General features: G+C 46.4%; 1 protein-coding gene and 1 long non-coding RNA gene across 3 annotated transcripts in view; one reads left to right on the top strand and one right to left on the bottom strand.

Annotated features, from left to right (window-relative positions):
- Positions 1-18,483, top strand: part of LOC139749608 (uncharacterized) — a 192,302-nt gene that overhangs the window by 113,704 nt on the left and 60,115 nt on the right. The window lies entirely within an intron of this gene.
- LOC139749348 (uncharacterized) overlaps positions 2,017-18,483 on the bottom strand; it is a 34,634-nt gene continuing 18,167 nt past the window's right edge. Inside the window, 2 exon segments of the mRNA XM_071663068.1 lie at positions 2,017-3,616; positions 3,618-4,136. Of these exon segments, the coding sequence (XP_071519169.1) occupies positions 2,804-3,616; positions 3,618-4,136 (1,332 nt within the window). The 3' untranslated portion in view covers positions 2,017-2,803.

Here is an 18,483-nt window from a genome sequence, read left to right as displayed (position 1 = left end):
ATACGTCCCAGTGGCCTGCTGATGCTGGCCATATCGTTCATTTATATTTATCAATAATATCAAAATTATTCTGAGTCTCAGTTACCACGGGAAGGATAAAGAATTCTCACATTCATTTCCTTGGTTCTGGTCGACTGCTTCGTCTATTTCCACGTTCGTTGATCATAGATTTTATTATTGTTCTCCACAACCCTGACCACTGTGGCTTTCTTTGATACCACTGACTCGAATCAAACGAACCACTGAATAGAATTTAACGTACCACTGAATAAGATTAAAAGTACCACTGTACAGTGTTACCTGCGAATAACATATGTTCATCACAACCCAAGAGACGCTCGCTGGATGACCGGGGTAATTCTAACATTTATATAGTTGTAAAAAACAAGACTAGTGACCCTGATATAACAACATTGTGTCATCATGGACTATGATCGAACCACAGGAATCACAACCCGACTACCATGGTTGTGGCAAACCACAGTGATTACAGCATTGTACTGGTTATTACAACCGCAGTAACATACCCATAGTGGTTATAACAACACATTTCATCCCTGTAGTGGTTATAACAACACATTTCATCACTATAGTGGTTATAACAACACATTTCATCCCTGTAGTGGTTATAACAACACATTTCATCACTATAGTGGTTATAACAACACATTTCATCACTATAGTGGTTATAACAACACATTTCATCACTATAGTGGTTATAACCACATTTCATCACTATAGTGGTTATAACAACAGTTGCATCGCTGTAGCGGCCATAACACTATGATGGGTTGTGATCATAACAATTACGTCATTGTGTTGGTTGTAAGAACAGAAACATCTACATCGTTACAGTGACTGTTATGTAACGCCTACATTACCATAGTAACGTGATTAACAACCCAACGATTATGACGATGATTTTAACAACTACAACATCATGCTAATGACAGACTTTAGTGACACAACCAAATCATTCATTATAAATTACAGTTATGATAACAGTAATCACAGTTGTAATCACTTTAACGTTACAGTCGGAATTATTATAATCACAACCACAACGACTACAGAAGTCGGTTAACATTGAAAGCTTCAATAACAACAATTACAGTTTTAATCAGACAAATACAACAATCATAACTTCAAAAAAAAAGAGGAATCATTGACTGGCTACAGAAATACAGAAACGAGTCCAGAGCAATTACAGAGGCGGCCAGAACCACTGTAACGTCAGCTGCCTGTAACTGGTGCAATAACTACAGCAAATTATAACCACTCTAAAAGCACTTACAGTTATTATAACAAAACCAGTCCCATCTACAGTTGTAGTAACTACAGGACTAGTAACAACAATCAAAAACACAACCAGACTACAACACCTGTAATGATTAAAGGACGAACATTAATCACAACCACAGTGACTACAACACCTGTAGGAACTACAAGAACAACAAAGAGAAAGATCACAACTATAACAACCTTTAGTGACGTCAAGCACAACCATCACAACCAGAGACAACCAGAGCATTTGACAACAGCAATGACAACAAACACATGAACTACAACAGTAATCACAACATCATCATCTAACAACCACACTAACAGGGACGGCCAGAACCACCTTGGTTGTTACAACCACAGTTACAACATCACCCATAACAACTACATCAACCACTAACTAATGCAGTTAGCACGACCCCTGCACAGGAGTTATTACTTTAATAACTACAACACCAACAATAACAACATGACTGTACCTCAGACTGTGTTGAGTACAAGTCCTACGTCATCGAACACAGAAAACGGGAAGTCCATCTGGAAAATATTAAGTGAATTAATGATCAGGAATATTATTAAATATATAGACACAATATGTCTCGTTTTTTTATAGTTATTCTTGAATTAAGAGAGTTTGATAGAAGGACAAGTGTAATCATATATATATATATATATATATATATATATATATATATATATATATATATATATATATATATATATATATCCCTGGGGATAGGGGATTAAGAATACTTCCCACGTATTCCCTGCGTGTCGTAGAAGGCGACTAAAAGGGGAGGGAGCGGGGGGCTGGAAATCCTCCCCTCTGGTTTTTTTTTTTTTTTTTTTTTTTTTTTTTCCAAAAGAAGGAACAGAGAATTGGGCCAGGTGAGGGTATTCCCTCAAAGGCCCAGTCCTCTGTTCTTAACGCTACCTCGCTAATGCGGGAAATGGCGAATAGTTTGAAAGAAAGAAAGAAATATATATATATATATATATATATATATATACTGTTGCAGGAGCCTCTTCTATCCTTATATGAGGCTCCTGCAGCGCCAGGGAAGCCAGCCACGTCCACCAGCCGAGACAGCGGGTCATAGAATGTTACGATGTTGTGTGCGTGTTTTATAACATATTTTCTAGATATGATTGACTTGTGTTCTACATCGTCTAGTATATGATATAAGCATTTAATGATGATCCCCACCTAACTTTGCATACACCTGGACGCTGCAGTCATGTTCTGTGTGTGGTTAATACTACAGAAACGTGTGTTCAAATGTGTATTTCTTTTTTTTAACTCTTAAACAGAGATTCTGGAGACGGGCGCACAGACAGATGGACAGACAGACAGACATGATTAAACTGATTGTTTAGTGACAATTGCATAGTTCCCACAACCTGTGATCCTGAGGCACGTGTGGCATGATATTATCTTAATGTGACGCTTCATGTGAGGTTCACAGAGCCATGTGACGCTTCATGTGAGGTTCACAGAGCCATGTGACGCTTCATGTAAGGTTCACAGAGCCATGTGACGCTTCATGTGAAGGCTGAGGTGGTCAGAGCGGGAGAAGGCACGTTCACAGAGGCGACATTGGAAGGGTCGGTCGCCCGTGTGTTTGCGGTAGTGTCGGGTCAGCTCGTCAGAACGCGCGAACTTCCAGCCACAACCCTTCCAGTCGCACGTGTAGGGCTTCTCCCCCGTGTGGGTCCGCATGTGCGCCTTCAGGTGCGACGACTTGGCGTACGTCTTGTCGCACCCGGCCTGGGAGCACGTGTGGACGATCGCCTTGCGACGCGTCCAGCGCCTCCGCCGACGGGCCTTCATGGGCGTGGTGAGGGCTGGGGGAGGGGCGGTCGGGGCGGGCTGGACCCCCTGGGGCCCTGGGGCACGTCTTGAGGGCCCCGCGGGGCACGCCCCCAGCCCGGAGTAGCCAGGGTAGGGGTACTGCGGCCCGGGCCCGCCCTGTATGTAGACTGAGCGAGCGTAGATGTTGTAGTGTTGATCACCGCTGTACGACCCTCCCTCAGGAGCTTGGTAAGGTGGTGGCCATGAGGCTAGCGGGCCGGGGTGCTGGTACTGAGGGTGGGGCGGTGGTGGTGCAGGCTGCTGCTGCAGGCCGTACTGCTGGCCTGCCACGCCCTGCTGCTGGTACGCCCCCGCCACGCCGGGGAAGGACGCCACGCCCGGCTGGTAGGGCGCGGGTTGTAGCTGCTGCTGCTGCTGCTGCTGCTGGAGGAGGGAGAGGTTGGCGTTATAATCCTGTCGTGTGGTGGTCGCTGGCTGGCCGCTGGTGGTCCCCACAGGGGCCCTCTCCCCCGGCCAGGGGCCCTTCCAGCTTGATGCGTCCCTCCAGCCTGCCCGCCATGCCGGGCCCCTGGCACCCGCTGGGCGCGGGAGGCCGCCCGTACTCGCCCTGGCAGGGGAACCCGCCCCGCATCTTGTGCATCGCCTCGGGCAGCTTGCCGTAGGCCCCAGACGACCCTCCCGCCTCCTTCCCCGGCGGGAGGAGGCCGTCCTTCTTCACGCCGGCGGCGTAGGGCGCCCCTGCTGGTGGGGCGGCGGAGGAGGAGGAGGACGGGTCCTCCGGCTGAGGATGCAACTCGCTCCTACACAGGAGTTCAAATGCCCCGGCGGGCTCCGGGAGGGCCAGGTCATGGTGCCAGGGGCCCGCGTGCGGGAGCAGCTGGTGCCTCTCCCCCTGCGGTGGCTGCGGCTGCTGCTGCTCCTGCGGCTGGCGGGGGTCGGCCTGCGGCAGGTGCAGGCCGCCGCCGCTGCCGCCCGGGAACACCTGCAGGCCGGGTGACCACAAGGACTCCGTCGTGTTGAGGACGCTCCCGCCTCGCCACACCTGAGGGAGGGAGGGAGGGAGGCGTTAGTGGGTACTGACACTAGCTGCTGTGGTGTGATGTAGTCTGGCATTAACTTGGTGTGGCACAGTCTGGCTCTGGTGTGGCACAGTCTGGCTCTGGTGTGGCACAGTCTGGCTCTGGTGTGGTACAGTCTGGCTCTGGTGTGGCACAGTCTGGCTCTGGAGTGGTACAGCGTGGATCTGGTGTGGCACAGTCTGGATCTAGTGTGGCACAGTCTGGCTCTGGTGTGGTACAGCGTGGATCTGGTGTGGCACAGTCTGGCTCTGGTGTGGTACAGCGTGGATCTAGTGTGATCTGGCATTGTGGTATAGACTGGCTCTGGTGCGGTACAGTCTGGCTCTGGTGTGGTGTATTCCATCAGTAGTGTGGTATAATCATGAACTGGTGTGGTTTAACCATGACTTGTAATTATGGTATAATCGTGAATATAACTGTAATATGATCGTGGGTATAATTGTGGTATGATCATGGTTATGACTGTGTTATGAGCCTGAATCTAACAGTGGTATGATCAGGGTATACCTAATATGATGACAATATAACCTGTATAATTATATTGTTGTGACGGTGATATAGCGGTGTTATGTGTCTTACATATATATACATAAATACATAAATAAACTATAGAATCTTAGTCATGTGTATTCCTGGAACACGAACAGTTCCAGCTAACACTGTTACTGGAGAACAAATTCCCAGCTGCCGCTGGTCCTGGGTTACAAACATTTCCAGCTACCACTACTACTGAAGAATAGATTTCTATCCACAGCTAATCCTGGATCACGAACACCTCCAGCTACCAGTATTACCAAAGAACAAAATCCCGGGCCATAGCTATTGTTGGGGAGCCGAACGCTCCCAGGTACCAGTGTTGCCGACACACTTTATCCCCGATTAAAGTCATTACCGATGCATCGGCTGGCGGTGAGATGCATTAGCGTGTACACATGCGCACTCACGGGGGCGCCACCGACACATTGGCAGGCGGTTTGTTTACATCGGTTACGCCTGGGTCCTGCTCAGGTGATTGCGCCTCCCCCACCCCACCTCACCTCCTCCTCCTCCTCCTCCTCCTCCTCTTCCTCCTCCTCCTCTCCTCTCCTCTCCTCTCCTCTCCTCTCCTCTCCTCTCTCTCTCTCTCTCTCTCTCTCTCTCTCTCTCTCTCTCTCTCTCTCTCTCTCTCTCTCTCTCTCTCTCTCTCTCTCTCTCTCTCTCTCTCTCTCTCTCTCTCGTTGTACCCTTGTCCACAGCTTTGGCTAGTGCTGTTTCTCTTCCCGTAGCTGTGTTCATAGCGCCCTGCAGGTGTTACCGGACTCTGCCTTGCTCGACGTTAGTCCCCGGGTACGAGGTCGCCTTTAGCGAGGTTGTGTTATCGTCAGCAGACGACACATTGCCCTCAGAGAGATTTTCCTTCAAAGGACTCCCGTCTTTTCCCTGCTACTGGGTGTAGCGCAGCCTTGGGGCTGTGGTACCCCTTGAACAGGGGGTTCTGGGGTTGTATAGCAATAATAAGATATTATAGAATTAGGCGTTACCGGACTCCTCCTGCTTATAGTCATGGTGTTGTATGATATGAATGCGTGGCTTTGAATACGTCTTTTCACATGTCACAACCAATACATACGTACGATTCACAATACAAACATTTTTGGTTGTTTTGTAAGGGTGAGAGGTCGCCAAAACACCTCTAGATTTCTTTGAGCCATATCATGGACGTAATTTAGCCAGTGTTCATGTAATGTGGCATACATATTACTCTACTCCATACGATACAGTGCCTGTAACCTAATTTGTGACGACCATTTTTTTTGCGCCCTCTTTCTTAAAGGTTAAAGATAACGTAGGATTTTCCTTACTTCTTGTATCAATCTTGTATCCTCTAACCATTGTTCATGACCTCCAGCAATGTTCACGACCCCCAGTATCACTTCTGTTCTTATAATTGATCTTGATCATCAGTCTTAGCATGAGAACGCTCAACCATGTGAGTGGAGGCAGATGTAAAATGGCTCGTCAGCGTCCACCCTCTCTGGTACTTACTTATTTAAGTGTGGTGTATTTAAGAGAGAAGTGCTGTTAGGTTGGTGAGAGAATACCACACTCTTCTAACCCTACCATTCTCTTAACCCCTTACACAATTACTACCACACCATCCCCACCACATCGTCTCCACTACATTGTACCCAACACATTATAACCTCCTGCTGTTCCCTGTTTACCCACACCTCCCAACATTTTATCCCCGCCACACTCTACACCTTCATACCACCTCCCCCGCGTTCTCCACCACAGCATACCATGACACTACCACACTCTCCCCCACTACAATATCTCCATTACGCAACCCCAACATCATCGTCTCAATACAGCTTTCAGAAAGTTAACATAAATCATCAAACAGACAAACAGACAGACAGACATAAATAATCAGACACAGACAGACAGACAGACATGTATGTATGTATGTATGTATGTAATGTATGTATGTATGTATAATACGTTAGTTGAATTTGAAGCTAATGAACGTCAGTGTCATTTGAGTTCAGTGAGAGAAGCCACCTCCTGCTTGGACCGAGGAGTTCACCTTACCCTGCTCCTCCACGTGAAGTGCAGCCCCAAAGCTGCAAGATTCCCATGGTAGAGAGGCCATGGGGTAGATACAGTAGCCATTATCAACTCCCGTGGTGTAGCGCATTCACAGGCCGCCCGTCCAGGGTCGACCGCATAGGTTCGAATCCTGGTTGCGGCAGTCGGTCCACAGTCATCCCAGCTGTTCATCCACCCCTAGGGGTTGGTCGATAAAATGGGTACCTGGCTCAGGCTAGGATATATATATATATATATATATATATATATATATATATATATATATATATATATATATATATATATATATATATATTATTTTTTTTTATTATACTTTGTCGCTGTCTCCCGCGTTTGCGAGGTAGCGCAAGGAAACAGACGAAAGAAATGGCCCAACCCCCCCCCCCATACACATGTATATACATACGTCCACACACGCAAATATACATACCTACACAGCTTTCCATGGTTTACCCCAGACGCTTCACATGCCCCGATTCAATCCACTGACAGCACGTCAACCCCGGTATACCACATCGCTCCAATTCACTCTATTCCTTGCCCTCCTTTCACCCTCCTGCATGTTCAGGCCCCGATCACACAAAATCCTTTTCACTCCATCCTTCCACCTCCAATTTGGTCTCCCTCTTCTCCTTGTTCCCTCCACCTCCGACACATATATCTTCTTGGTCAATCTCTCCTCACTCATCCTCTCCATGTGCCCAAACCACTTCAAAACACCCTCTTCTGCTCTCTCAACCACGCTCTTTTTATTACCACACATCTCTCTTACCCTTACGTTACTCACTCGATCAAACCACCTCACACCACACATTGTCCTCAAACATCTCATTTCCAGCACATCCATCCTCCTGCGCACAACTCTATCCATAGCCCACGCCTCGCAACCATACAACATTGTTGGAACCACTATTCCTTCAAACATACCCATTTTTGCTTTCCGAGATAATGTTCTCGACTTCCACACATTCTTCAAGGCCCCCAGGATTTTCGCCCCCTCCCCCACCCTATGATCCACTTCCGCTTCCATGGTTCCATCCGCTGCCAGATCCACTCCCAGATATCTAAAACACTTCACTTCCTCCAGTTTTTCTCCATTCAAACTCACCTCCCAATTGACTTGACCCTCAACCCTACTGAACCTAATAACCTTGCTCTTATTCACATTTACTCTTAACTTTCTTCTTCCACACACTTTTCCAAACTCAGTCACCAGCTTCTGCAGTTTCTCACATGAATCAGCCACCAGCGCTGTATCATCAGCGAACAACAACTGACTCACTTCCCAAGCTCTCTCATCCCCAACAGACTTCATACTTGCCCCTCTTTCCAAAACTCTTGCATTTACCTCCCTAACAACCCCATCCATAAACAAATTAAACAACCATGGAGACATCACACACCCGTTCCGCAAACCTACATTCACTGAGAACCAATCACTCTCCTCTCTTCCTACACGTACACATGCCTTACATCCTCGATAAAAACTTTTCACTGCTTCTAACAACTTTCCTCCCACACCATATATTCTTAATACCTTCCACAGAGCATCTCTATCAACTCTATCATATGCCTTCTCCAGATCCATAAATGCTACATACAAATCCATTTGCTTTTCTAAGTATTTCTCACATACATTCTTCAAAGCAAACACCTGATCCACACATCCTCTACCACTTCTGAAACCACACTGCTCTTCCCCAGTCTGATGCTCTGTACATGCCTTGACCCTCTCAATCAATACCCTCCCATATAATTTACCAGGAATACTCAACAAACTTATACCTCTGTAATTTGAGCACTCACTCTTATCCCCTTTGCCTTTGTACAATGGCACTATGCACGCATTCCGCCAATCCTCAGGCACCTCACCATGAGTCATACATACATTAAATAACCTTACCAACCAGTCAACAATACAGTCACCCCCTTTTTTAATAAATTCCACTGCAATACCATCCAAACTTCCATTCAGCCTCTGGAAGAGGCTTCAGTTTTGAACTTGCCAGCCGAGGGACTTGGGATTGAACTTGCTTCCAGCGAGGTTCCCATCCGAACTGGCCATTTCAAGACTTTGTGAGGTTTGATTTTTGAACTTGTGCGTTGAGATTTCTTGAAGTGAACTTCCACGGAAGTTCACATCAGAAGTTGCTGGCTAGGGCCACCCCCCCCCCCCCCATAGCTGAACTTACCACAAAGTTCACTTCCAGATTAGCCAGTTCAGGAACCGTAGGATTAAACTTATGAAGTCTGTTTTTTTAAACATTTTTTTGTTTTCTTAAACTTTCAGTTGAGGATCGTGGAACTTAACATGCGCTAAAGTTCATCTCAGACTTTGTTGTTTGTTATGATCTGTTTACCCTTTCATTAACGGTACATTAACCTTTTTTCCCCGTTATTATTAAGTAACTGGTTAATACTGTATCTGTATTGGAAAAAAAAGCGAAAGTCTGGGGTCTGAGCAAGACGGACCAATTACAGTTGGGAAATACGAGAAGAAAAAATATAAAAGAAAACGAATTGATGGTGTTGCCGATGAGAGAGAGAGAGAGAGAGAGAGAGAGAGAGAGAGAGAGAGAGAGAGAGAGAGAGAGTCATGGCTGCTATTCTCCCTTCCCTTCCCCCCTTTGGCGTGGATCATTACCACAACGGTGTTGAAATCTCCTTATCCTCGTCCTTGCTCACAGGGTTTGAATGATATATTCATAAACGAATAAATCTATAATGAACATAGGAGAGGCGAGAGTACACACACACACACACACACACACACACACACACACACACACAGTCGCACAAGTTAGGATAGAGACGCATATCGAGGTGCCCTTGTCAACACCCACCAGTGTACACTGGCTAATATGGCGTCGTGTACACACACACACACACACACACACACACACACACACACACACACACACACACCTTCCACTCCTAAACATACCCTTGGCCCTTCCCCCCAGATGTGACCCCCCCCCCCCCTGGTTCCTCGTCAGAGTGTGTGGTTTCCTCATGGCTGCATCTACGTCAGGACCATCAACACATCCACCCAGGCTGTTCCCTCCCTCATCAGATCGTGAGGGAGGGTGTCCGTGTCCTCCCTCATCACATCATGAGGGAGGGCGTCCGTGTCCTCCCTCATCACATCATGAGGGAGGGCGTCCGTGTCCTCCCTCATCACTTCGTGAGGGAGGGCGTCCGTGTCCTCCCTCATCAGATCATGAGGGAGGGCGTCCGTGTCCTCCCTCATCAGATCATGAGGGAGGGCGTCCGTGTCCTCCCTCATTAGATCATGAGGGAGGGCGTTCGTCTCCTCCACCATCAGATCGTGAGGGAGGGTGTCCGTGTCCTCCCTCATCAGATCATGAGGGAGGGCGTCCGTGTCCTCCCTCATCACATCATGAGGGAGGGTGTCCGTGTCCTCCCTCATCACATCATGAAGGAGGGCGTCCGTGTCCTCCCTCATCACATCATGAAGGAGGGCGTCCGTGTCCTCCCTCATCACATCATGAGGGAGGGCGTCCGTGTCCTCCCTCATCAGATCATGAGGGAGGGCGTCCGTGTCCTCCCTCATCAGATCATGAGGGAGGGCGTCCGTGTCCTCCCTCATCAGATCATGAGGGAGGGCGTCCGTGTCCTCCCTCATCAGATCATGAGGGAGGGCGTCCGCGTCCTCCCTCATCACATCATGAGGGAGGGCGTCCGTGTCCTCCCTCATCAGATCATGAGGGAGGGCGTCCGTGTCCTCCCTCATCAGATCATGAGGGAGGGCGTCCGTCTCCTCCCTCATCACATCATGAGGGAGGGCGTCCGTGTCCTCCCTCATCAGATCATGAGGGAGGGCGTCCGTCTCCTCCCTCATCACATCATGAGGGAGGGCGTCCGTGTCCTCCCTCATCAGATCATGAGGGAGGGCGTCCGCGTCCTCCCTCATCACATCATGAGGGAGGGCGTCCGTGTCCTCCCTCATCAGATCATGAGGGAGGGCGTCCGCGTCCTCCCTCATCACATCATGAGGGAGGGCGTCCGTGTCCTTCCTTCTTCCTTGCTTGTGAACACAAGAACATCTTCGTCAGTTTTATCCCACCTGAACACCTACCTGTGTCTCCTCCTCCACCTGGCAGACCTCCTCATCCCCCTCGTCATCCACCTCGTCATCCACCTCGTCATCCACCCTGTCATCCACCACGTCATCCACCCCGTCATCCACCCCTTCATCCACCTCGTCATCCACCGCGTCATCCACCTCGTCATCCACCCTGTCATCCACCACGTCATTCACCCCGTCATCCACCTCGTCATCCACTTCGCTGGGAAAGGTGTACAGGAAGATGTGATGCGGGGTCATCTTGGATCACATCTACACCACCTACCAAGAGGTGTTCAACACCCTGGTGTTGTGGTCTTCATACCCCCCCCCCCCCCCCCCCCCCCAGCATCATCACCTAGACCTCATCATACAGTTTAGTGGGAAGCTGGAGCAGCACCTCGCCACCATCACTTCCTGCCGCTAGAGATCCCTCGTCCCCGAGTTGCAGTTCAGTATCATAACTGCCTGGATCCCATCCCAACCATTGTCTACGTCATCCCAGCTGGTACAGACCGCTACAATAACAGTGCCATCCCAACCATTGTCTACATCATCCCAGCTGGTGTAGGTTATTTACCCAACCTTCAATCTTGTGTTTGTATAAAGTCTTTCTGTTAATCACCTTCAGTTATACAGCCCCAGAATCCACTACTTCATGTATTTATTCAGTTATTTATTATTATTATAAGTAGTAGTAGCAGAAGTGTTTTATTATAATCATTATCATTATTATCATCATCTTTATCATTTTTATTATCATTATCATTATTATTATTATCATTATTATTATTGTTATTATAATTGTTATTATTATTATTATTATTATTATTATTATTATTATTATCATCATCATTATTATTATTATCAAACGTAGCTTAAACACACACACACACACACACACACACACACACACACACACACACAGACACGTGATGCAGTAGGGAGTGTGATGGTGTGTACGTGTGATGGTGTGTACGTGTGAGGGTGTGTACGTGTGATGGTGTGTACGTGTGATGGTGTGTACGTGTGAGGGTGTGTACGTGTGATGGTGTGTACGTGTGAGGGTGTGTACGTGTGATGGTGTGTACGTGTGATGGTGTGTACGTGTGAGGGTGTGTACGTGTGATGGTGTGTACGTGTGAGGGTGTGTACGTGTGATGGTGTGTACGTGTGAGGGTGTGTACGTGTGATGGTGTGTACGTGTGAGGGTGTGTACGTGTGATGGTGTGTACGTGTGAGGGTGTGTACGTGTGATGGTGTGTACATGTGAGGTTACGCCATAATAGGATAAAGTAATTGAAAAGACAATTTTGGATCGGACACATTTTCCGTTAAGTGTTGATACGACGATTTTTACACCTTTTTTCTTTGTGTAGATATTTTCTTGAAGCCCGTATATTGTCTTCTTAGCAGACCTATGTTTGAACATATTATTTCTTTTCTTTTGTAGTATTTATTTAAAGATAGAAGGAAGCAGGCACAGTACACATGGCGTTATGTTTTGAAAGCCGAGAAAATGGCGCCGTCTCACCGTTCCTTATCGGATCCAGTCTCGTTGGTGAGACAGTTTGATTTACTTCTCCGCCAGATTACCAGACTTATCTTAGCTGCATTCCTGACCATATTTCCTCCTCGGTTCATGACCTGGATTGTTTTAAGACATTTCCCGGGTAAATTCTAATAGGAAATAGTCTATATTTTTTTCTTTTATCGTGGGGAAATGATTGACTTGTGAGCGTCATGTTTATTAAGTATTTTGTATTGAAGAAAGTTCGAGACAACTCTACCGTCTGCTGGGGAAGAAAACGGGCCGAGTGTGGCGGGTTTGTCGGGGTCTCTGCTAAATCATCAGGTCCTTTGTGAGGTGTTGTGATGGCGGCCACGCCTTCGCCTTACTCATAGGATAAATAATGGCTTGATGCCGCTCCATAAACTGTTGAGCAAACATCACACACCGCGATTTCTCTCTCTCTCTCTCTCTCTCTCTCTCTCTCTCTCTCTCTCTCTCTCTCTCTCTCTCTCTCTCTCTCTCTCTCTCTCTCTCTCGGGATCGACTGCCAGTCCCTTACCCTCCCTTAACATCGTCCCTTATATACGATTAACCTAACACAACGCTACGCATCTTCCTCTTGATACATCTATAATATACATTTTCTTGGCCTCGCGATCGCTGGGAAGGACACATATTCGTCTCTTTAGGTCGATATAAGAGAACGGTGTACCGCGCGCGTTTGCTCGGCCCGGGTGTATATATATGATCGGTCGCTTTGCTTGTATAGGTGAATCAACAGGAAGGCAGGAGGGTGCGGGGGAAGAGGGGGTTTGAAGAGCTATAGTAACGGGATCTCAGCCAAGGGAGGGTTCGGATCCTCTTGGTCCGTGTGGAGAGCATCGACAAATATTTATAGGTTTCGATTCGCTTGGATCCGATACAGCGACGGGACGAGAGAAGACCAGAGATGTGATCAGGACTGTCAAAACACGGGGTCCACACTGGACCAACTTGATGTATAAGGACAACTGAGTGAATATCCACCGAGGGATTGAGATATGCTCGACTCTATTGAAGCATCGAAGTGCTGTGGGGAACAGGATCGAACACCGTGTTGTCTCGTTCCGTAGTCTTTTGAAGCCGTCCAAACACGACTCGTTATCCGTGAGTGTTATGGAAGTATTAACCAGTGTGTTTTGACCTTGTCTTATAAAGGGGATTCCTGATGGCCAAATGACCCGTAACGCCAGCTTTGATTTAAGCCCGAATGTATTGGCTTACAGCCCCGGATATTGACTTACACCCCCTTATATTGACTTACAGCCCCTTATGTTGACTTATAACCCCAGATATTGACTTTCAACCCCAGGTATTGACTTACAGTCCCAGATATTACTTGCAGCCTCTTACATTGACCTACAGCCCCTTAATTTGACTTATAACCCCAGATATTGACTTGCAACCCCAGATATTGACTAACAACCCCAGATATTGACTTGCAACCCCAGATACGGACTTAAAACCCCAGGTATTGACTTACAGCCCTCCAGACATTGACTTACAGCCCCAGACCTTGACTTAAGTGTGGGTTTAAGTGACTTACGAGAAAGTGATGGAGTGGGCAAGAGAGCGGCAACAAGGGGGAGGGAGGGGGGGGGGTAGCTCAGGTGTGGCGGTAGCTGTACCCCTCCCCTGACCCCTCCCCCCCCCTCCTCCCCCTCACACACACACACACACACACACACCTGCTGCTTGTCGTGTCCAGATGTCTTAATAAGAACGTGAACATCTGTCGGTGGTGTTCCGTCTATCAGCCAACACGACGGATCAAAGATAGAGACGCCTCCGTCTATCGCAGTGTGTGCGCGCGCGCGCCCCAGCCTGGGCCCACCACCACCAGCAGCAGCAGCCATGTGCCTGTCTCTTGAGGCGACAAATACGGATTCACAGTCGCCCACAGGAAATCCGGATTTTAATACGCCTTAAATGGCTCTTCGGGACACCGCTGAGTCCTTATTTATAAACGTATTAACCCAATAAAGGCCATGAATCAGTCTGGTCGAGTGTGATATTCTCCGATGCTAAAATATAGAGGATTGGATTCTCGATTGTGATATTCTCCGATGCTAAAATATAGAGGATTGGATTCTCGATTGTGATATTCTCCGATGCTAAAATATAGAGGATTGAATTCCTTCTTAACAGTGTTATCTCGCACAGTTCGGTTAAGAATGGGATTTACAGCCACGGGATTCGGATCAACTCGACTCGTAAGTCCTAACCGGACACAGGTGATCTCGTCTATACGGTCGCCTTCACCTTCATTTGATGGTTTAACCGAACAGCTCCAGATTATATATATATATATATATATATATATATATATATATATATATATATATATATATATATAGGGGAGAAAGTATACTTCCCACGTATTCCCTGCGTGTCGTAGAAGGCGACTAAAAGGGGAGGGAGCGGGGGGCTGGAAATCCTCCCCTCTCGTTTTTTTTTAATTTTCCAAAAGAAGGAACAGAGAAGGGGGCCAGGTGAGGATATTCCACAAAGGCCCAGTCCTCTGTTCTTAACGCTACCTCGCTAACGCGGGAAATGGCGAATAGTTTAAAAGAAAAAAAAAGAAAATATATATATATATATATATATATATATATATATATATATATATATATATATATATATATATATATATATATATATCGTTGGTTTCCCGAAGTAAATCACTATTCTATGGAATATATGTTTTTGATATTATTTTGATGTGAATATAAGAATTTTGATCATTGTTTTTAAATTCATTGTATTGTTTTGATTTTAATTTTGTGTAAATATTTTTACCCTTTTCCAATTGTAGATATTTTATGAAAGGCAAGAAAATCCCCAGCTAGTAAATAGATAAACATGTTCTAGATAAAGTAACCAATAACTATACCGTAATTGAAAAGTAAGTAATCCTTCCCCATATCTGAGTGGGAGATGGGTTTTGAGAGTAATGTAATAATAAAGTAATCCTTCATCATATCTGAGTAAGGGTTATCTTTTGAGAGTAATGTAATTAGGTAATCCTTCATCATATCTGAGTAAGGGTTGTGTTTTGAGAGTAATGTAATAATAAAGTAATCCTTCACTATATCTGAGTAAGGGTTGTGTTTTGAGAGTAATGTAATAAAGTAATCCTTCGTCATATCTGAGTAAGGGTTGTGTTTTAAGAGTAATGTAATTAATGTTTACATTCCGTAGGCTTAACATAATGCCATTGTACCTCTGTGTTGAATTACTTATGTCCGGATAAAGAAGCGAATTAGCATACGCTTCGTAAATTACATTATCCACCTAGAGATACTGAAATTACAATTGTCCATACCGCTACAGTGAGCCTGTACGTGTACACTGCCAACCAAACATACAAAAGTAATTAGATAATAATTATTCCATGTGTCATCACAGAGGAACATGGCTCAGGTGTTTCCATCACAAGATAACTTAAAAAAAATAAACCTAACCATTTTTTTCCGACACTTATTCATTGTAGACTATATGTTTATCCCATCACGAACCACATGTGGTTATTCGTTTGAAATACTCAATTTCTCGTAGATTCTTAAATGATGTTGTAGATTTTGGTTGTTATGAAAGAACACGATTGGAAATAGAGTTTTCTAAATTTTGACTATAGTTTTTTTTTCAATTTTAACTATATTTTCCATCATATATTCGTACTTTCACCATATACACAGATGAATGCTCTTCTCACAGTGTGGGGTTTCTGTTCCTATTTCATTATTAATCTTTATTTAGCGTTTATGAATTAATCGTACGATCAATGAAGCTCAAAGTTGTGCAACATATTGTTAGTTTCGTGGTGTAAACCTCGACGTTGTACACCAGGCGTATTCTCGTCACGTAAACCTGGACCAAGTAAACCATTAGGGATACTAGTTTGCACGGACGTCCCATCCCAGCGTGGGGACTGCGTCCCAGCTGTCCCAGCTGTCATGAGGGAGGCAGACATACCTGAGTGAGCCATGTGTGTCTTGTTACCAGGTTGTAACCAGGAAGGTTACCAGGTGTTGATGTCATGACATGGTGGTACGCTCTCTCTCTCTCTCTCTCTCTCTCTCTCTCTCTCTCTCTCTCTCTCTCTCTCTCTCTCTCTCTCTCTCTCTCTCTCTCTCTCTGCGAGAGAGTCACTGTTCCACCAGCAGTGTAGCAGCGGCAGTGACATTGTTCGGGGTAAATGTACGATGTTTTTTTTATTTCCTTTGATGAATAGGTATATCCCTTCCCCGTTTCCCCGCAAAGCGGGGTAGCGCCAGGGACACTGGGGGAAGAACGGCTTCATTTCATCATTCCACCACCCACTACCTCCTCTACTGTAGCCTCAACCTGGCCAGAACAAGTGTGAGCCAGCAGACGCGTTCGGCAATTTAACCCGACTGGATAGTTTGCCTCACGATCTCGTCCTGGTTCCGTCATGTGCGTCCAGATGGCACCACCACTACTTAATTACCAGTTTCGTGAGACCAGGATGTGCCCTAACAAGCCACGATGGGGGGCGGGGGGGGGGGAGACAGATACGCATACGCACACGTAACGCAAACCCGGCCTCATAACCGGACGACAATATGGCGTAGATACGAATGTGGATTTGAACTACGGATCAGAAATAGATCAGCCACAAGCGATGGGTCATTAATGATGAATTAGGAGAATAATAGTGGAACTGATAGACGGGATCGAACATGGACATAGCGCGATTCTGCGAGACGAGAACCAAGAAGAACAAAAGAAGAACCAAGAACCAAAGAAGAACATCACATGAAGATTATAACCTTATATACACGGGTTACGATTCTGGTGTACACGGGGTTGGGTCCAGGATTCTGGTGTACACGGGGTTGGGTCCAGGATTCTGGTGTACACGGGGTTGGGTCCAGGATTCTGGTGAACACGGGGTTGGGTCCAGGATTCTGGTGAACACGGGGTTGGGTCCAGGATTCTGGTGAACACGGGGTTGGGTCCAGGATTCTGGTGTACACGGGGTTGGGTCTAGGATTCTGGTGTACACGGGGTTGGGTCTAGGATTCTGGTGTACACGGGGTTGGGTCCAGGATTCTGGTGAACACGGGGTTGGGTCCAGGATTCTGGTGAACACGGGGTTGGGTCCAGGATTCTGGTGTACACGGGGTTGGGTCTAGGATTCTGGTGTACACGGGGTTGGGTCTAGGATTCTGGTGTACACGGGGTTGGGTCCAGGATTCTGGTGTACACGGGGTTGGGTCCAGGATTCTGGTGAACACGGCGTTGGGTCCAGCTTGATACTAAAGATAAGCCAGTACAGTTGATGATATACACTTCAGAAGTGACTCATTCATAAGCTTATCGTAAGCTTATCAATATATGTAATATCTGTTGAAGCTGAGTCTTAATTTCTGCATAGATGCATATGTAATTACCACAGGATTAATTTCTGTGAAGTGTCCTGCTGTTACCAGGGACATTTCTAAAGGCTCCTGCAGCCTAGGACTGCGCTACTTCCAGCAGCAGGGCAATGTAGACTCCTTTGGCGTGAGAAGTTCCTTGAGCAATGTGCCACATTAGCTCTGTACAGGTATATACTTCCCAGTGAGAGAGAGAGAGAGAGAGAGAGAGAGAGAGAGAGAGAGAGAGAGAGAGAGAGAGAGAGAGAGAGAGAGATCAACTAACTGACGAGGAAGCGATGCATTATTCTCTGCGAGACATTTAGGAAAGCGTCAAGCGTAACGAAAATAGGGTGATATAAAAAGACCGAAATGGCCAAGAAGGACAAACGAAGAAAATATGGCGAAAATGTGCCTGGGGCATTTAAGTATCAGACGCAGGAAAATGCTGGAGATATCAGAATTACTCAATTCCTGTCGTGAAACTCGTCATCAATAGTACTTTCAAATAGACGTAAGAAAACTAGTACGTAGTCTTGACATAGGCAGACCCATGAGAGACAAGAGGTACATAGAGACGTCATTGATAGATTGATTCATAATGAAGAATAAGATGATATTTTGAGATGTTTGGCTCTGTACCATCCATCAGTGCCCGGTGATCCAAGACTGGCGCTCGCGAGACGGTGGCGAAGTGC

This window comes from Panulirus ornatus, chromosome 7 (assembly GCF_036320965.1).
Source record: "Panulirus ornatus isolate Po-2019 chromosome 7, ASM3632096v1, whole genome shotgun sequence".
NCBI lineage: Eukaryota > Metazoa > Arthropoda > Malacostraca > Decapoda > Palinuridae > Panulirus > Panulirus ornatus.
This window is presented reverse-complemented; position numbering and strand designations above follow the sequence as displayed.